This window comes from Crinia signifera, chromosome 6, assembly GCF_055691185.1.
Source record: "Crinia signifera chromosome 6, ASM5569118v1, whole genome shotgun sequence".
NCBI lineage: Eukaryota > Metazoa > Chordata > Amphibia > Anura > Myobatrachidae > Crinia > Crinia signifera.
The window spans coordinates 141,239,278-141,255,803 of record NC_139222.1 but is presented as its reverse complement, the minus strand read 5'-3'; the positions used below and the strand labels follow the sequence as shown (position 1 = coordinate 141,255,803).

General features: G+C 44.7%; 1 protein-coding gene across 5 annotated transcripts in view; it reads left to right on the top strand.

Annotated features, from left to right (window-relative positions):
- Positions 1–257: 257 nt before the first annotated feature.
- DCAKD (dephospho-CoA kinase domain containing) overlaps positions 258–16,526 on the top strand; it is a 36,601-nt gene continuing 20,332 nt past the window's right edge. The window contains exons 1-3 of one of the 5 annotated variants that reach the window (XM_083147454.1): positions 258–569; positions 5,360–5,473; positions 8,160–8,363. In XM_083147454.1, coding sequence (XP_083003580.1) covers positions 560–569; positions 5,360–5,473; positions 8,160–8,363 — 328 coding nt within the window. In that variant the 5' untranslated portion in view covers positions 258–559. Of the gene's footprint in view, positions 570–651; positions 726–748; positions 1,146–4,342; positions 4,553–5,356; positions 5,474–8,159; positions 8,364–16,526 lie in introns of those variants that run through there. The other 4 variants (XM_083147455.1, XM_083147452.1, XM_083147456.1 and 1 more) reach the window with 4 other exon arrangements.

Sequence of the window (16,526 nt, the reverse complement as noted above, 5' to 3'; positions counted from 1 at the left end):
ACCCTCCAACTGTACCGATTTAGCCGGTACAGTACCGTTTTTTAACGGTCTGTACCGGCTAAATCAAAGTGTACCGAATGTACCGTTTTTTTTTATAATTGGCTCCTCCTCTGGCTTCCGGCAATGTTTGTAGTTTCATTCTTTTACAGCCGGCTGCTCTTCGGGGAGGGGGAGTGGCCGACCAAACTACAACTCCCAGAGGGCTTAGGGTGCCATGTCACACACCCTATCACGACGCGAGCCAGTTTGCGCCTGCCCTGCCGAGTGCCTGAATGCCGACTCTGCTGCTTTCCCCGCCGCTGCTGCTACTGGCTGCGCTGAGCATTTCAAATTCACAGTATATGACAGTGCAGCGCAGGAGACAGGGAAGAGCAGCTCACCCTCTCTCTGACTGTTAAATTATGACAGAGCCACCCCCGCCCTCCTCCTATGTGCCGTGTGTCCAGTAAGCAGCAGCATCTCTCTCCCCCTACGTGTGTGTGCTAGCAGGCTCAGCCACCTGCATGAATACACACTCTCAGCCCCTGCACACCAACTGCCGCTGACTGCTCTCAGCCTGATGGACACAGGTAGGCACTGGGCAGCCTACTCACCTGATACAGATGCAGTGGTTTTTTTTTCGTTTTTTTTTTTTTTTTTTTAGGGGTCGTGGCCACGCCCCCTTTACTCGTGACCACGCCCCTTTTCTGTGGTTGTACCGATTTGCACTCTTCAAATGTTGGAGGGTATGTTATATCACAATTATGTTTTGTTAGTTCTTATTATATTATTAACCATCCAGATATAAAAATGGAAATAAAAAAATAAAGAAATCCCATATTCCTCGCGTGGCCACTGGACCCCGCCTCCCTATGAGCATTTTATCGCTAAATTCGGCAGCAACCTTTTACCACAGTGCCCGTGGATTGGTTGCTCCTCTAGCACCTTGGCCTATCAGTAGCACCGACGCCTTCCGCCTCCTAGCAACTAGTACGCTACTACTGGCAGATGTCGGACAGGGCGGGCGGAAGATAATATACCAGGAAGTTGCCTTCATCCTGCAAGTACTAATATCGAGTAAGGAAAGTCTATTTGAAGTCTGTGAAGTATCAGCCAATAGGAGAGCACGATGGGAGGAGGTGACTGAATCGCGGGCTGGCATAGGGTTGAGACTAGTTCCCCTTCACCGTAAGGACCTGGGGAGGAGATGGGGCAGGGAGAGGAGGAGCAAGTTCAGAAGAAGGGACCCAAATGGACCCTCGCATAGCTCGCTTCGCTCGCAATGCTTCGGGCACGGTGGCTCGCTTCGCTCGCCACAGCTTTAATAACCTCCTCCACGCCCTAGTGGATGGTAGGGCATGAAATACCGCCTGTCGGCACATGTCGGCTCAAAAAAAAGTTGTCTTGTTCTGACCTTGCTCCTCCTCTCCCGCCCCCTCTCCCGCCCCCTCTCCCGCCCCCTCTCCTCCCCAGGTCCTTACGGCGAAGGGGAACTAGCTGCTACCGCTGGCATAGGGCAGGTAGTATAAGTGGTCCGTGGTATGAAGTAGAATGATTTAAGTGAGCACTGGGGGCTGCTTATGTCTGTGACGTTTACTGCATCATTTAGACGGGTTTCTTCTCCTTATTGTGTCTTGTAAATGTGGTTAATGTAAATTCACTGTATCGCTAGATTAACACCGCCAATGTTATGTTATTGGGATTAGAGTTATCGAGCAATCGGTCTACAGTGATCTCTACATATAAGTTAAATGTTTAACAGAGCAGTCTTGTATTTGTACGGGAAACGGTCATCTGTCAGACCAGACTTAGGTCGACAGTCATTAGGTCGACCCCGGAAGGTCGACTGTCCCCAAGGTCGACAGGGTTAAAGGTCGACATGCGCCAAGGTCGACATGCGCCAAGGTCGACATGCGCCAAGGTCGACAGTCATTAGGTCGACATGAGTTTTTCACTGTTTTTTGAGCCAACATGTGCCGACAGGCGGTATTTAATGCCCTACCATCCACTAGGGTGTGGTGGGAGAATAAAATAGTGTGCCAAAAGCAGCGAGGCACCGTGCCCGAAGCATAGTGTGTGAAGCGAGCGAAGCGAGGGGCTGCGGTTCAACTCCAACTGTGTCCATGTTGACTGTGTTGACATTCGGGTCAAGAAACAGTGAAAAACTCATGTTGACCTAATACCATGTCGACCTTAAGTCATGTCGACCTTGAGCCATGTTGACCTTTAACCCTGTCGACCTTGGGGACAGTCGACCTTCCGGGGTCGACCTAATGACTGTAGACCTAAATCTGTTCTGACAGATGTACCGCTTCCATTTGTACCTGTCATGATTCTCTATGAAATGGTACTGTGCAAATGTCACTGAAATTCATTTTGTTTGTCCATTCTATTGCTCTTTACTAAGGATGACAAATAGAATAAGGCATTTTTTCATGAATTCATATAAATTTAAAGTGAGGTGTACACACATTAACAGAGTGGTACTTCCTTATCTTTGCGGCCACAGCTCACACCAGTTACGTTAGCCAATTTCAGAATAGCACCATTGTCCGCTCGCTTCGCTCGTCATGTTTCAGGCTCGGTGTCTTGCTTTGCTCGCAGCTCTTCCCAACTTTTCTAAAGGTAATAGATGGTGGCGTGGACCCAGGATGGTGCGGATTATGCAAAGTAAATTCTGTAGCATAAACTGTGGACGCAAAGATGAGGAAATACCAGTGAATGTTTATTGTAGACCTTCTACTCCTATACAGTAGGAGTATGCATGCAGAAATCTTCCAAAGGGAAAGTATTAGGTAAAAACCGGGACTGCAACAGACCCTGGAAAGCCGGACCAGACAGACACCATTCAGCAAACTCTGTCATTCCAGAGCTTGTAGTGCACTTCCCCATCTGTCACAAGGAAGATGTGGAGGAAAAGATTAGAGCCTATGATCCAGACTATTCAACATATGGCCCAGACTGTTCCACTTTTAAGTACGCTCCTTTCCAAACAGGGAGGTTGTAACTTCTCCCTTCCTGGTGACAAGTGTCCTAGACACACACCATACAGAAGAAGCACTACTAGCTCCAGTGGAGCCTTTCTTGTGCTCCGGAGTATGTTCCAGTACCGATTATACCTAATCCCCGAAGAGAATTCTACTTTCTTTTGTTTTGCTTTTAATAAATATATACAAACAAGCACCGATCACCTGTAACATTAAAACCACAAACCACCTTCCTAATATTATACAAATCCCTTGGTGCCACCTAAACACTTCTGACTTGTTGAGGCATTGACTCCACAAGACCTCTAAAGGCGTCCTGTGGTATCTGGCACCAAGATGTTATTATCAGATCCTTTAATTACAGATCTTTAAGCTGGCCATACATCTACAGATCGAGTGTCAGATTGGGCTGGTTGGAACAAAAACCTGGTACTATCTGAATGGCAGTTTGGCAGTTTTCCGGCATTTCTATGCAAATGGTCAACTGTCATTTGTGCTCATCCATTACCAGGATTTTGTTCCAACGAGCCCAATCTGACAATCGATCTGTAGATGAATGGCTGGCTTTAGCCTACAGATCTTGCAAGGGGGATCAGCCATGGCTTAAGCCCAATACACACGGAGTGACGGGGAGCCGTGGTGAAGCATGGATCGCTCAGCACACCTGCGGTGCACAAGCAATGTGTGTTGAGCGATCTGTGCGGGCCAGTGTTCTCTGGTGAGAGACTACTGGCGATGACTAGATTTTGACTGCATGCAGACAAGATCTAGTCAGGCATTAGTGACGCGGTGGAGTGCGCATCGCCGACGCTGGGGGGGGAGGGTATACACACAAGGTGATCTAGTCAGATCGCATAGAAATAGCCCTCAAATCTCCCAGTGTGTGTATAGGCCTTTAAGCTTATTTTTTCAATATATTTTACAGATGCTTTTTTGGTTTGACATCTGAAGAATTTGGAAGCCAAATGAAAACATTTATTTTTTTTGGAGCATACACACAGGGATGATTCCAGGGCTATTTTTAAGCGATCTGACTAGATTGCTTAGACATTAAGGGGGAAATTTACTAAAGGAAATGTGTAAAAAATAGGTGTAAAAATAGGTGTATTTGTATCCAGAAATACACTTTTTTTTTACATTTTCTATCCCGAAAATACGGCAATTCGTATTGATGTGCTATCAATACGAATTGCCGTATTTTCGGGATAGAAAATGTAAAAAAAAAGTGTATTTCTGGATACAAATACACCTATTTTTACACCTATTTTTTACACATTTCCTTTAGTAAATTTCCCCCTAAGCATGGATCGTTCTGTGTATAAGTCCTACTACTCAAATGTTTCTTAACAATTTTTGCATTGTGCATTATACTGCTGAAAGAGATCACTGCCATCCAAGAATACTGTAGTCACAAAGTTGTGTACTTGATCTGCATCAATGATTAGGTAGGTGGTTTGTGTAATAAGTAATATCCTCATTAATGGCAGGACCCAAGCTTTCCCAGCAGAACATTGTCCAGAGCACCACACTGCCTCTGCCCGCTTGCCTTCTTCCCATAGTGCCTCCTAGTGCCCTCTCTTCTCCAGGTAAACCCAGCTGTCCACATGATGTAAACAAACAAATGATTCATCCAACCAGGACACTATTCCATTATTCCATGATCCACTTCTGACACGTGATTTTGGAGGTGGACATGGCACTCTGACCTATCTTTGGCCATGCAACAAAATATGCAGAAAGCTGATATACACTGTATTCTGCCATCTCTATCATAGCAAGCATTAACATTTTCAGTGATTTGTGCTACAGTAGCTTTTCTGTGGGATAAAACCAGGCATGTTCGCTTTCACTCCCCCCAAGAAACTACAGGTGAGATTTGGTAAGAAACCTCCAGTTTTTTTTTTAAAGCTGCAATCATTTACACTGCAAAACCAGTTTGATTTTGCAGTGTAAATGATTGCCGCTTTAAAAAACCTGGAGATTTCTTGCCAAATCTCTCACTTTCTGAATCTCCCATCCTATTAAATCTCACCCAACAAGTCTTGGGCACACATGACCCTGATGCTGGTTCACTGGTTATCCTTTGGAGCAATTTTTGTTGGTACTAACAACTGCATACTGAGAAAATACCCTACAAGATCTGCCATTTTGCAGAAGCTCTGGACCAGTCATCCAGCCATCACTACATGGCCCTAGTTAATCAGATCCTTATTCTTGTCCATTTTCCTGCTTTGAACATCAATAACTAACTGTTCATTTGCTGCCTAATATATACCACCCCTTGACAGAGGTCAATCAGTGTTACTCAGTGGTTTCAATGTTACATAATCATTGTAACAGTATTTTCACATATGATAACAGTGAAAAGTATGGTTCCCCCTTTATCGCTTCAGCAATGTTCCTGGTGGGTCTGTCAGGAGGGATTGCATCTGGTAAAAGCACGGTTGTGTCAATTCTTCGAGAGCTGGGATGTGCCGTGATTGACGCGGATGTCATTGCTAGACAAGGTATGTACTAAATCCACTTTCCTGAATTTATGAAACTTGAAGCAATTTTAGATTAAATGAGAAGCAGGGGATTATATGTTTAAAATGTAATTATTATGGAAATAACCATTACATTAATTTGTGTTTTTTATTATGCAAAGTAAGCTACAAATTGTCTATCTCAGTGGTAGATGACAAACCTGATCCACCTTTAGCACACTCCTAGGTGGCTGCTCCAATCTCATTTACACTCTGCCTTATCTTCAGACAATAAGACTATGCAGGTAATGGGAACATTTTACCTCCTTTCACCCCCTCAATTGTCAAAAAAGTTAAAATCCCTGCCTAGTGGGTGGCTGCAAATAAATGACAATTTCAGAACCAGCCAGCATGTCACATATTCTAAGTCATTTGGTATATGATCCGCCCTGCTCAGAAAATGTCATCATAGAATTAAGTCGCTCATAAAAGTCATTCTTCTGCAATTAATATGACAATATATAACAGATTTTCTTTTAACTGAGGATATATATTTTTTTCATTCATATATGCACTGATTATACTCAATATTTGTACAACTCTGGATAATAAATTGGTATTATGAACATAAGATTTTTAGTGATGTATTTCAAATAATTCAAAGGGGTGTAATCATCATATCTTGTTTACTACAACGTCTGTGAAAATTTAAACTTTTCACCTACGTCTGTAGAAACTAAGGGCCTGATTCAGACTTGTAGCAAACAGGTAAACTGCGCCTGACCAAACGCCGCTTTCCCCCTGCACACGTGCTGCTTTCCCCCTGCACACGTGCTGCAGTCATGTGATGTCAGCTGTCCGCCCCGAGCAGGCATTGGCCCGTCTGCATTCCCAAGGGAACGCCCACAGTTTTCATGGGGATGCCTGTAAAACACTGGGCGTTCCCCCTACTCCAGCCCTCTGTCACCCAGTTCCCTTTCTTGTACATGCAAACGCTTTGTTGAGTGTGATACTCGCTGGAATCGCTCGCACGGTTAGTCTGCATATTTGCTTATGTGCATGCGCAGACCTGCACAATCAGAAATGGGGCCAAATTTGGCCCCCACCAATTGAGCCTGATTTAGGCACAGCTGAGGAGCAGTGGCGTCGAGAGGGGAGGGGGGTACTTTTTACCCAGGCCCAGGTCTGGTCAGGCCCTGGGTCCCGCACTCTCCTCCCCCTGCTGCAGAGTCTGGGCAGAGGAAGTAGAGAGGACAGGATGCCGCTGCAGCACATCCTCTCTCCCCAGTGTAGCACACGCTGCTCAGTGCGGTTTGCTGACCGAGGAGAGAGGCAGCAGCCTGTTCTCTCTCTACCTGAGCGGGTCTCCCACCGGCAGACATTCGGTGGCCCACACCCCCTGCAATTTTTTTTTGGTACACAGGGGCATGGATGTGCCCCTCTATTGGCCACACCCCTTTTTAATGGGGCCCTGCTGAGGAGTATGTAGTGTAGAATGTTCTTCCTATTTCCTCTGGTGGTCCTTTGTAATAAGCTACTGCTCATAAGAGAAAATCACTGAGCTATGGAAATGTCTGGAATTATGGTTTGGAGGAGCATAGAAATAATTTGGGGAGATTAATCAAAGGTAATAGAAAAAGGGGCCTATTCATTTAGAAGTAGGCAGTGTTGCTAAGAAAAACAAGAAAGTGAGCTGCTTCAGAAAGTGATAAAGTCATCCATTCAGTGCCTAAATGCCAAGTTACAGACAAGGGGCGGGGTGTTCTAACATCCGCACCCCAGCTCCGATCCCCTTCGCCGCCCATCGCATACATAATTATCGCATATGCTCTAACATATGCGATAATTATGGCAAAGGACAGCTCTTGCGTTGAGAGCTGTCCTTTGCGGTGAGTCAGCGGGTCCCGACGGCTCCCCCCTCCCTCCCTCAGCACCGGGCTCTCCTCCTCCCTGTACCTGGAAGAGGATCATAGTGCAGGAAGGAGGAGGTCACAGGTCGAGCTGTGCTGCCCGAACGCAGGTGAGGGGGGGATCATTAGAAGCCCATAGGCTTCTATGGGGCATCGCCAGATTTTTCGCCAGATGTTTAGAGCATCCCAAAATAACTGGGTTTTTACCACATTTTTAGTTTAGAGAATCTTCCCCTGGGTTTGAAAAATTACAGGTAGGAGCTAATTGGCTGTTTTTTTTTTTTATCACTGTCCACTTTATCACTTTTTGAAGCCTGGTACATCTGGCCCATCATGAGTGGAAAAGCAATGACAATATATACATATAAATAATTAGAGCAGTGCTAAAGAAAGAAGAATCATATAAGTTAAAGTATTTTCAGTAGATTATTCAGGGAGTGGGGAAGGTCTGAGAGATATACAAGGGTATGTGGGGATGTGCAGAAAAAAGTCCAATGGAGTGCAAGTGAGGATAGTCAGTAATGCCTGGGGCATGTTGTGTAGTCTGTGGGGCATGAGGGGAAATGTGAGATGCTGGGGAAGTTTAAAGGGCCCGTGAAGAGGTCTGCAGAGCACATTGTGCATGGGGAGGGGGATAAATGAGTGCATCTTATAGGTTGGTGTGCTGCATGTGTGGCTCTTTAAAAACATGAAGTTACCTATAATTGATGTAACTAATGGATGTGCTCATTGCTTGTTTAAAGAATTGTGAAGGAGCAGGGTGCCGTAGAGAATTGAGACCTTCCATATTGTTGAATGCATTTGCCATTTGCTTTTAGTGGTTCAGCCGGGAACTTCAGCCTACATGCAGATCGTGCACCATTTTGGTGAGGAAGTGCTGCTAAAGAGTGGTGAGCTAGATCGAGAAAAGTTGGGAGCCATTATCTTTTCCATCCCAGAGAAGAGGAATTTATTAAACTCCATCACTCACCTTCCCATACGCAGAGCTATGCTGAGACAGACACTGTGGTACTTCTTCCTGGGTGAGTGACCGTGAACTATCTCTGGTAGCCATAGTGTCATGTAATATGTGTAAACATTGCCTGTATAATTAAAAAATATGTTAGTGTATGTATCAGCTCCTATAAATAATAGGGTATAGATCATATGAAGGTCGACACGTGAAATAGGTCGACATGGCTAAGGTTGGAAGGTCGACTCAAGCATTGGGTCGACAATGGGAAGGTCGACATAAGGTTTTCTGTGTTCTTTACCATCTTCTGTGCTCTAGGGAATAACACTTTTTTTTTTTTAAGCGGATAATATTCGCCCCTTATCATTACGAAGAGAAAGTCCTAAAACCAGGCTTGCCTACCCTCTCGCAATCAGCGGGAGGCTCCCGCTTTTTACAGGAGCCTCCCACTGCCCCGCAAATCCCCTCTTTCCTCCCGGTTTTCGGGACACCTCCACAAATTTACTGAGTTGGCATGCGCGCTTCTGTAAATGTCTCGCAGCTGGCCACCACAGGGTTCTGGGTAGCGTGACTGAGCTGCTGTAGCGCTGCCGCTGACAGGAAGTCACTGTGTGCATCGGAAGGAGCAGAGAGAGAGCTCTGCTCCTTCCCGGAGGCTGGCCCCGCCCACCTCACTGACTGAGCTCCGTGAGGCCAGCTCTCCCTGCTCTTCCTGCTTCTGACTCTGAGCCTGCAGTGAGCTGCCTCCCCCCTATACTGCCGGGTCCCTGCACCTTCAGTGATGCACCTGCAACACAGCCAGGTGAGTTCTGTGTATACTGGGGGTGTGGGGTGTATATAATGTTGGGGGACAAGGGGGCGGGGGGGGGGGAATGTGTGTAATATCATACAGTGGTGTTTTCAGTGTGTGTACTCAAATGTCTGTTATATGATGAGGGGGGTGTATAATGTAATATAAAAGGTATGAGTACTGAATGTAATATGGTGGTGTCTACTGGCTGTAATATGTGTGTTTGTGTGTGTGTGGGGGGGGTTGTGTATACAGTCCTGTATACAGTCGGCTCATTCTGTGTCTCAAAATGTGAATTTCAGGCATATTCCATGTGTCAAAATGTGAATTTTGGCTCATTCTCTGTGTCAGATTGTGATTTTCGGCTCAATCCCTTTGTCAGAATGTGGATTCCTGGCACATTTGTGTGTCAGAATGTGATTTGAGGCTCATTCCCTGTGTCGGAATGTGAATTTTTGCTTATTCTGTGTGTCAGAATGTGAATTTCGGGCACATTCCCTGTGTCAGAATGTGAATTTCGGGCACATTCCCTGTCAGAATGTGAATTTCGGGCACATTCTCAGTGTCAGAATGTGAATTTCGGGCCCTGTGTCAGAATGTGAATTTCGGCTCATTCCCTGTGTCAGAATGTCAATTTCAGGCACATTCCCTGTGTCAGAGTTTTTCTTCTGCCACTGCAGGACACACCCCTTAATGGCAATAGGTACACCCATAGGTGAAGTTAGACATGCCCTCTGGGCAGAGCATGACACAACCTCTCAGTGGCACGGCACATTCTTCTAGCAGCTAAAATCTCCCTGAAACTAATTTTCAAAAGTAGGCAAGTATGCCTAAAATATCCTTCTATAGAAATGATTTAGCTAGTTCTGTATACCTGGACTGAGGGACAAAAGGGAACATCATAAAGACAGCAATATTCCAGTATAGGGGTTTAGAAGTAATGTAGCATGGTCCACTACGATCCTTTGGATTTGTATGTTTGCGATTGATGGATGATTATGACTAACATTTTCCCAAATTTTTAAGACGTATTTTTTTTATTATTTATGAAGCAGGGAATTATGTATTATAAAATTATAGCAGGCATTGCATTGCTGTTTGAGACCACAATATTGATTGTTATTGTCGTCGTCGTCCCCCTCCGTCCTCCGTCCCCCCCCCCCCCCCCCCCCACACACACACACACACACACACACATTGTAGAGATAGTAACTTGGTAATTGCTTTAGTTTTTACAGGGAAGTAATGATGTTTGACATTTTTGGCTTTCATGCAGTAAAGTGCTTGTCCTCAATTAGGGGTATATGGGCCTAACTCAGGATGGATTGCTAATTAGAGAATTTCGGAATCGAGCGATTATTGAACGACTGCACATAGCACATGTTTGTTGGGAGTTGGCAATTAAAAAATGTGGATCATAAAAGCAATGGCCCCACAGTTTGATGGGCAGGAATACGGGTGGGGGGCACCTGCTGTCTTCTGGGTTTGTTTAAAAAAAAAAAAAAAACACAGGCAGTCTAAAGGCGTTTTTAAGGAGGCTCTCTTACGTCACTGTTGACCTCTTCCAGCCTGTCTCAGTCACAAATTAGTGGACGTCTCAGACCTTCTCACATTTGCACAGATGGCAATGTATCTCTGATGTTTCAGGAATTGCAATTGGATTGTGGTTAGCGATCACTTCACAAGTGTACATGAGGTGTTATGCTGTTAGACTAGCTAGAATCTAATTAGTTTCTATGGGCAACTTCTAAAAACCTGCACTCTAATTAATATACCCCTTAGGGTTTCCCTTTGCAACTGCTGCTTTGGGGGCCCATTTATCAAACTATATTTGCGGATAAATCCGATCCCTGCAGCGCCGCCATCCGCATCCCCCATAAGTTTCTATGGGGGATGGGGTTTCTATGGGGGATGCTATCGCCATTCTGATATGGCGATAGCCCATTGTAGTCAATGGCTACACTTCGCACTGCCCGAGCAGTGCGGTCTGAGAGGTCGTGGGGGTCAGCGCATAACCGCGCATGCGCTGACCTCCCGGCTTCTGGGTTAGGGCTTCGCAGGGACGGGCTCCTATCGGAGCCCTGTCCCTGCGCCCTTAAAAATGATACATTGCCCCGATATGATCGCATTTTACAATGCGATCCTGGGCGGTAATATTCCACCCAGATAGCATTGTAATATGCGATCTTGATAAATGCGCCCCTTTATCTCTTATTGGAGTCAACATTACTTGATGGAGGAGCTAAGAGTTTACACTTTGCTTTATTATCATAAATAAGACAAAGTAGTTGATATGCCCTTTCTTAACTGGGTAAATGAATGATTTACACCTTTCCACACCCTTAGGAGTCAAATATAAAAAAATCCCTGTTTAATGGATGGCTGCAAATAACTGATTCCCAGGATCAGCGGCCAAGATATCCAAGTTAGTTTACAGCGAGCTATGTCCCAGTTAACCAATCAATAACCAAGGTCAAAAATGTTTTACTGCGATCAGATCTGAATAAGAACCATAGGGTGAAATTTAATAGGATAAGAGATTCAGAAAGTGAGAGATTTGGAAAAAAATCTCCAGGTATTTTAAGGCAGCAATCATTTACATTGCAGAACCAGTTTGATTTTGCAGTGTAAATGATTGCCGCTTTAAAAAACTGGAAATTTCTTACCAAATCTCTCACTTTCTGAATATCTTATCCTATTAAATTTCACCCTATGGTTCTTATTCAGATCTGATCGCAGTACAAATTTGTTTGGAAAATGGGCAAAAACATGTGCACTGCAGGTGGGGCAGATGTAACATGAGCCCCATGATGTAAAATAGCGTAATTCACAGATCTCCTTGGCGAGGGGGCAGGGCTAAAATGATGCGATTGTGCCATTTAAGCTCCACCCCCTCCTCTGAGACACGCGGAATGGATTGCGGCATTTAAATGCCGCATTCGGGGGGCACAGTGGGGGTCCCCCTGAATCTGGAAGGGTTGCCCACATTTTCGGGGGGGGGGGGGAGCGGAAGGGGGACCCAATTTTTGGGAGACTCACGGCTATTAGGGTTGCCTATGTGTGAAAGTGGTATTACTGGACTCTGATTTCTGGATCCCACGGCTAGCCTGAGTAAGCATTTGCAGATGCAGCACACTGATCATGCAAATACATGCAGGAGGCATCTATCTCCTACAGGTGGCTTCTGCTGCTTTTTAATTTTAATTACATAGAATTGGACAGCCGCTTCCTTGTTGCTGTGCAATTCTATCCAAACCTGAATTATGCCCATGGTGTAGAGCAGTGACGTCAACTCATGGCCCTCCAGCTGTTGTGAAACTACATGTCCCAGCATGCCCTGCCACAGATTTTATATAATGGATTGCTAAAACTGAGGCAGGGCATGCTGGGCGTGTAGTTCCACAACAGCTGGAGGGCCATGAGTTTGACACCACTGGTAGAGTAAAGCTTGGCACGGGACCGTGCATTACATCGGACCTGCTGTCATTCACCTGCAATTTGTAGGTAAATTGCCAAGTGTGTAGGGGCTTTACCTACAATCATTGATCACTGGGAAGTGAATATCGACCAAATAATTACATATTGCATAATCCATAACATCATCAAACACACAAATTCTTATCAATATATCAGAATGTATGTGGCTCAAATCAAGAGGTTAAGAAAATTAGGAGAAAAAGGTACTTGTGTATTATCACGGCGCCCCCGATATTGATTGTGCAATGTTTTCATCGCATCGCATGCCATGCACCCGATGGCATGCGATGCGACGCGATTTTAGCCCCCTATTCGATAAAAAATCGTATAAGCACCCAAATGGGTGCTTTTAAGCACCGTAATGGGTGCTTACAATGTTAAATGCACCCCCACGCCACCCCCCACTATAAACGTGAACCCGAAGCGTGGCAAGAGCACGTGAGGGGCGGCGGTACGCGTCCTACGACCTTTTCATACCCCCACTATCCACGTCGGCGTGGAGTTGATTTTATAAAGTATGGCGAGCCCGAAGCGTGGCAAGCCCCGCGAGGGGACGCGGATACCTTCACAGGTATCCGCGTCCCCTCGCAGTCTTCACAGGTATCCGCGTCCCCTCACGGGGCACGCTGCGCTCGCCTCGCTTCGGGCTCGGTGGCTCGCTGCGCTCACCACACTTTATAAAATCAACTCCTCGCCGACGTGGATAGTGGGGGTATGAAAAGGTTGTAGGATGCGTACCGCCGCCCCTCGCGGGCTCACGTTTATCGTGGGTGGGTGGCGTGGGGGTGCATTTAACATTGTAAGCACCCATTAGGGTGCTTATACAATTTTTAATCGCATCGCATTGTATGGCATTGTATGCCATATACAATGTCATACAATTTTTAAATTGTATGACATTGTACAACATTGCGCGATATCGCGTCGCATCGCATACCATCGCATGCCTTTTGGTATGCCATGAGATGGGCTCCGTGATAATACACAAGTACCGCGAAAAATTTGGCAATCTTATTTATTTTAGCTATGAACTATACCTGGTTATCATTGCTTTTAACTTTTTTATATTTCTGAGTCCTTAATATTTGTATATGTTTGTTTTAAAAGCAGTACCATTATTATTAATAATAATAGTATTAATAATAACAATAAAAAAAGTTATTTATATAGTGCACACATATTCCGCAGTGCTTTACATAGAATATTTGAACATTTACATCAGTCCCTGCCCCAGTGGAGTTTACAATCTATATTCCCTACCACATGTACACGCACACACAGACATTCTAGGGTTAATTTGTATATTTTCGGATTATGTGAGGATACTGAGGAAACCCTCACAAGCACAGCGAGAATATACAAACTCCACACAGTTGGTGGGAATTGGACCCATGACTTCAGCGCTGTGAGGCATTATTGCTAACCATTACACCTTCCGTGCTGCCCATTATGATATTGTAATTGACACATTCTGTGTACAAACTTTTCTGGTGGTGCAATGGAAACTATCTTTAGGAGATAACAAGATTTAAACTGCGTACACACCTCCAGATTTATCGGTCTGATGGGATGAAAAATCCAGTAATACATGGGAGCAATTTACAGTCAATCATTGGCTACCAAATTCTGGATAATGGACAAAAATTACTGTTTGGATAAATTTGTTCAAGCAAAAAGATTTTATTAATTTGTTTGAATGACTAATGTCTGTTTTCTAGTATTTGGGAAAAAATGGTTAATTGTCATTTGCTTCCATATATTTCTAGATCTAGGTGTGTACCCAGCTTTAGTGAACTCTTGGTTATTCGTATTGTTGTTTTTTTGTGTCTGTTAGCTGATTTATGGTTGTACAATTATATATGTTTGCTTTTACCAATTCTAATCCCTCCTATTGTCCAAATAACATCTTCTTAGAATATTTTGCATACCACTACATGAACACAGCATATTTTCCATGGAGAATAATAAACATATGAAAACCGTCTTCTTAGAAAATATATGGCAAATGTCATTGAGTCTGTAGAGACAGTATGGCGGTTTATCTCCTGTTCTGTTCTGCACTCGATAATATCAAAGTCTGACGAAGCATAACTGAAGATTTTTCCCTATCCCAAGAGATTCTGAAGCCCTACTATACAAACAATATGCCAGCCCATGCAGATAAGGACATCCATTATAAGTTGGCAGAGTTGTTTGTAGATTGTGAATAATAGCAGAATTGTACAGTGTGTGTGTGTGTGCGCGGACGCTGGGGGACTATAAAGCTGGAAAAAGGAAAACCTTTCAAATGCACTCATTGTTAAAACTCATGGACCTAGTATAGGTTTTATGTACCCTGGTTACAAAGATGTGGTGATATCAGAGGAGGTGGGATTTTGTGGCTTCCAATGTGTTTCATAGAGCTCATAAAATATACTAGAAAACAACACTAATGTCTAAGGGGCACATTTATCATGACCGCATTTACAATGCGATCTGGGCGGAATATTACCGCCCAGGATCACATTGTAAAATGTGATCATATCGGGAAAATGTATCAATTTTAAGGGCACAGGGACAGGGCTCAGAAAAGAGCCCCTCCCTGCGAAGTCCTAACCCGGAAGCCTGGGGGTCAGCGCATGCGCGGTTATGCGCTGACCCCCCGCCGACCCCTCTTACCGCACTGCCCTGCTCGGGCAGTGTGATGTGCAGCCATAGGCTACAATGGGCTATTGCCATATCAGAATGGCGATAGCCCAGGGGTGTGAAGCCGGGCTGCCCAATGTTGATACATAGGGCAGCTTCGCATCCCCCATAGAAACCTATGGGTGATGCGGCCGGCGGTGCTGCAGGGAGGATCGCAGCAGGGATCAGAGATTCCTGCTGCGGTCCCCCTATGATACATTTAGGGGATACTTAATATTACTAAACCCCGAAAAGACACTAGTGGTCACACACACCCAGCGTATGCACATGCACAGAAATGCAGTTGCCCATGCGCATATGCCAAACATCTGTCCCTTTTCAAACGAACGCCGTCTGCGAACAGACCAGAATAAGGTCCCTAGTGCGGTGTAAGTAAAAAGCAGAGTCGTACTGGGGAATGCAGTGGTAGGGGCCTGTACTTAGGTGTGTGGGCAACGTTAGTAGTTGGTTTGACAATCTACCACAGAGGCTATCTATTGGAGTGTATGCTCTGAAGCTCTTTATAAAGATATAGAAAATACTACTAGTGTATGCATGATAATGTAGATCAATTACAGCAATGCACTATAGAGAATACACCCCATAGTCCTGTGCATTATAATGTAACTTGTATATAATATGTAATTCAAGTGCACAGTCTGGAACCTGATGCATAGAGACTGGGGTGGGGCCCACTTGGTGTTTCCCCTGTACCTCAGTGGTCCACTCCAAGCTTGGTGATATTCAGTATACTGTATGATTTCACAAATAAAACACAGATCCCCAATCTAGGACTATTGGACCTCAAGCATACTGTACATTTAACGTTCCCAAGGGGAACTGAAATGTTATAATAGTTATGAATGTAATAGTTATGAATTGCAGGGTCTACATTGGGGGAAAATGAAATGTTTCCTGACAGACTTGTATGTTCAAGAGCATGTGAGTTTACGTGTGATGCCGAGTATTGTTCTCCCTACACAGACAGCATAGGGTACTTGTCCTGCTACATCAGCTGGACCAGCAAAATATTAATAGCTCAATACTCATTTCTATTTTGCATTAGATAACATTTATCGTTATTTGTATCTATCTATCTATCTATCTATCTGATAAATTATATAGTACATATGTAATGAACCTACTTCTTTAACATAAGTAAAGCTGGGTACACATCTATACAATCCTTTTTTTTTTGCAAGCGTTCGGCCGACCGTACTCCCGTCGGACCGCCCACAAACAACAGCCGACACGCGCGTACACACCTGTACAATTTACTTGCGACGTCTGATGTACTCCCGT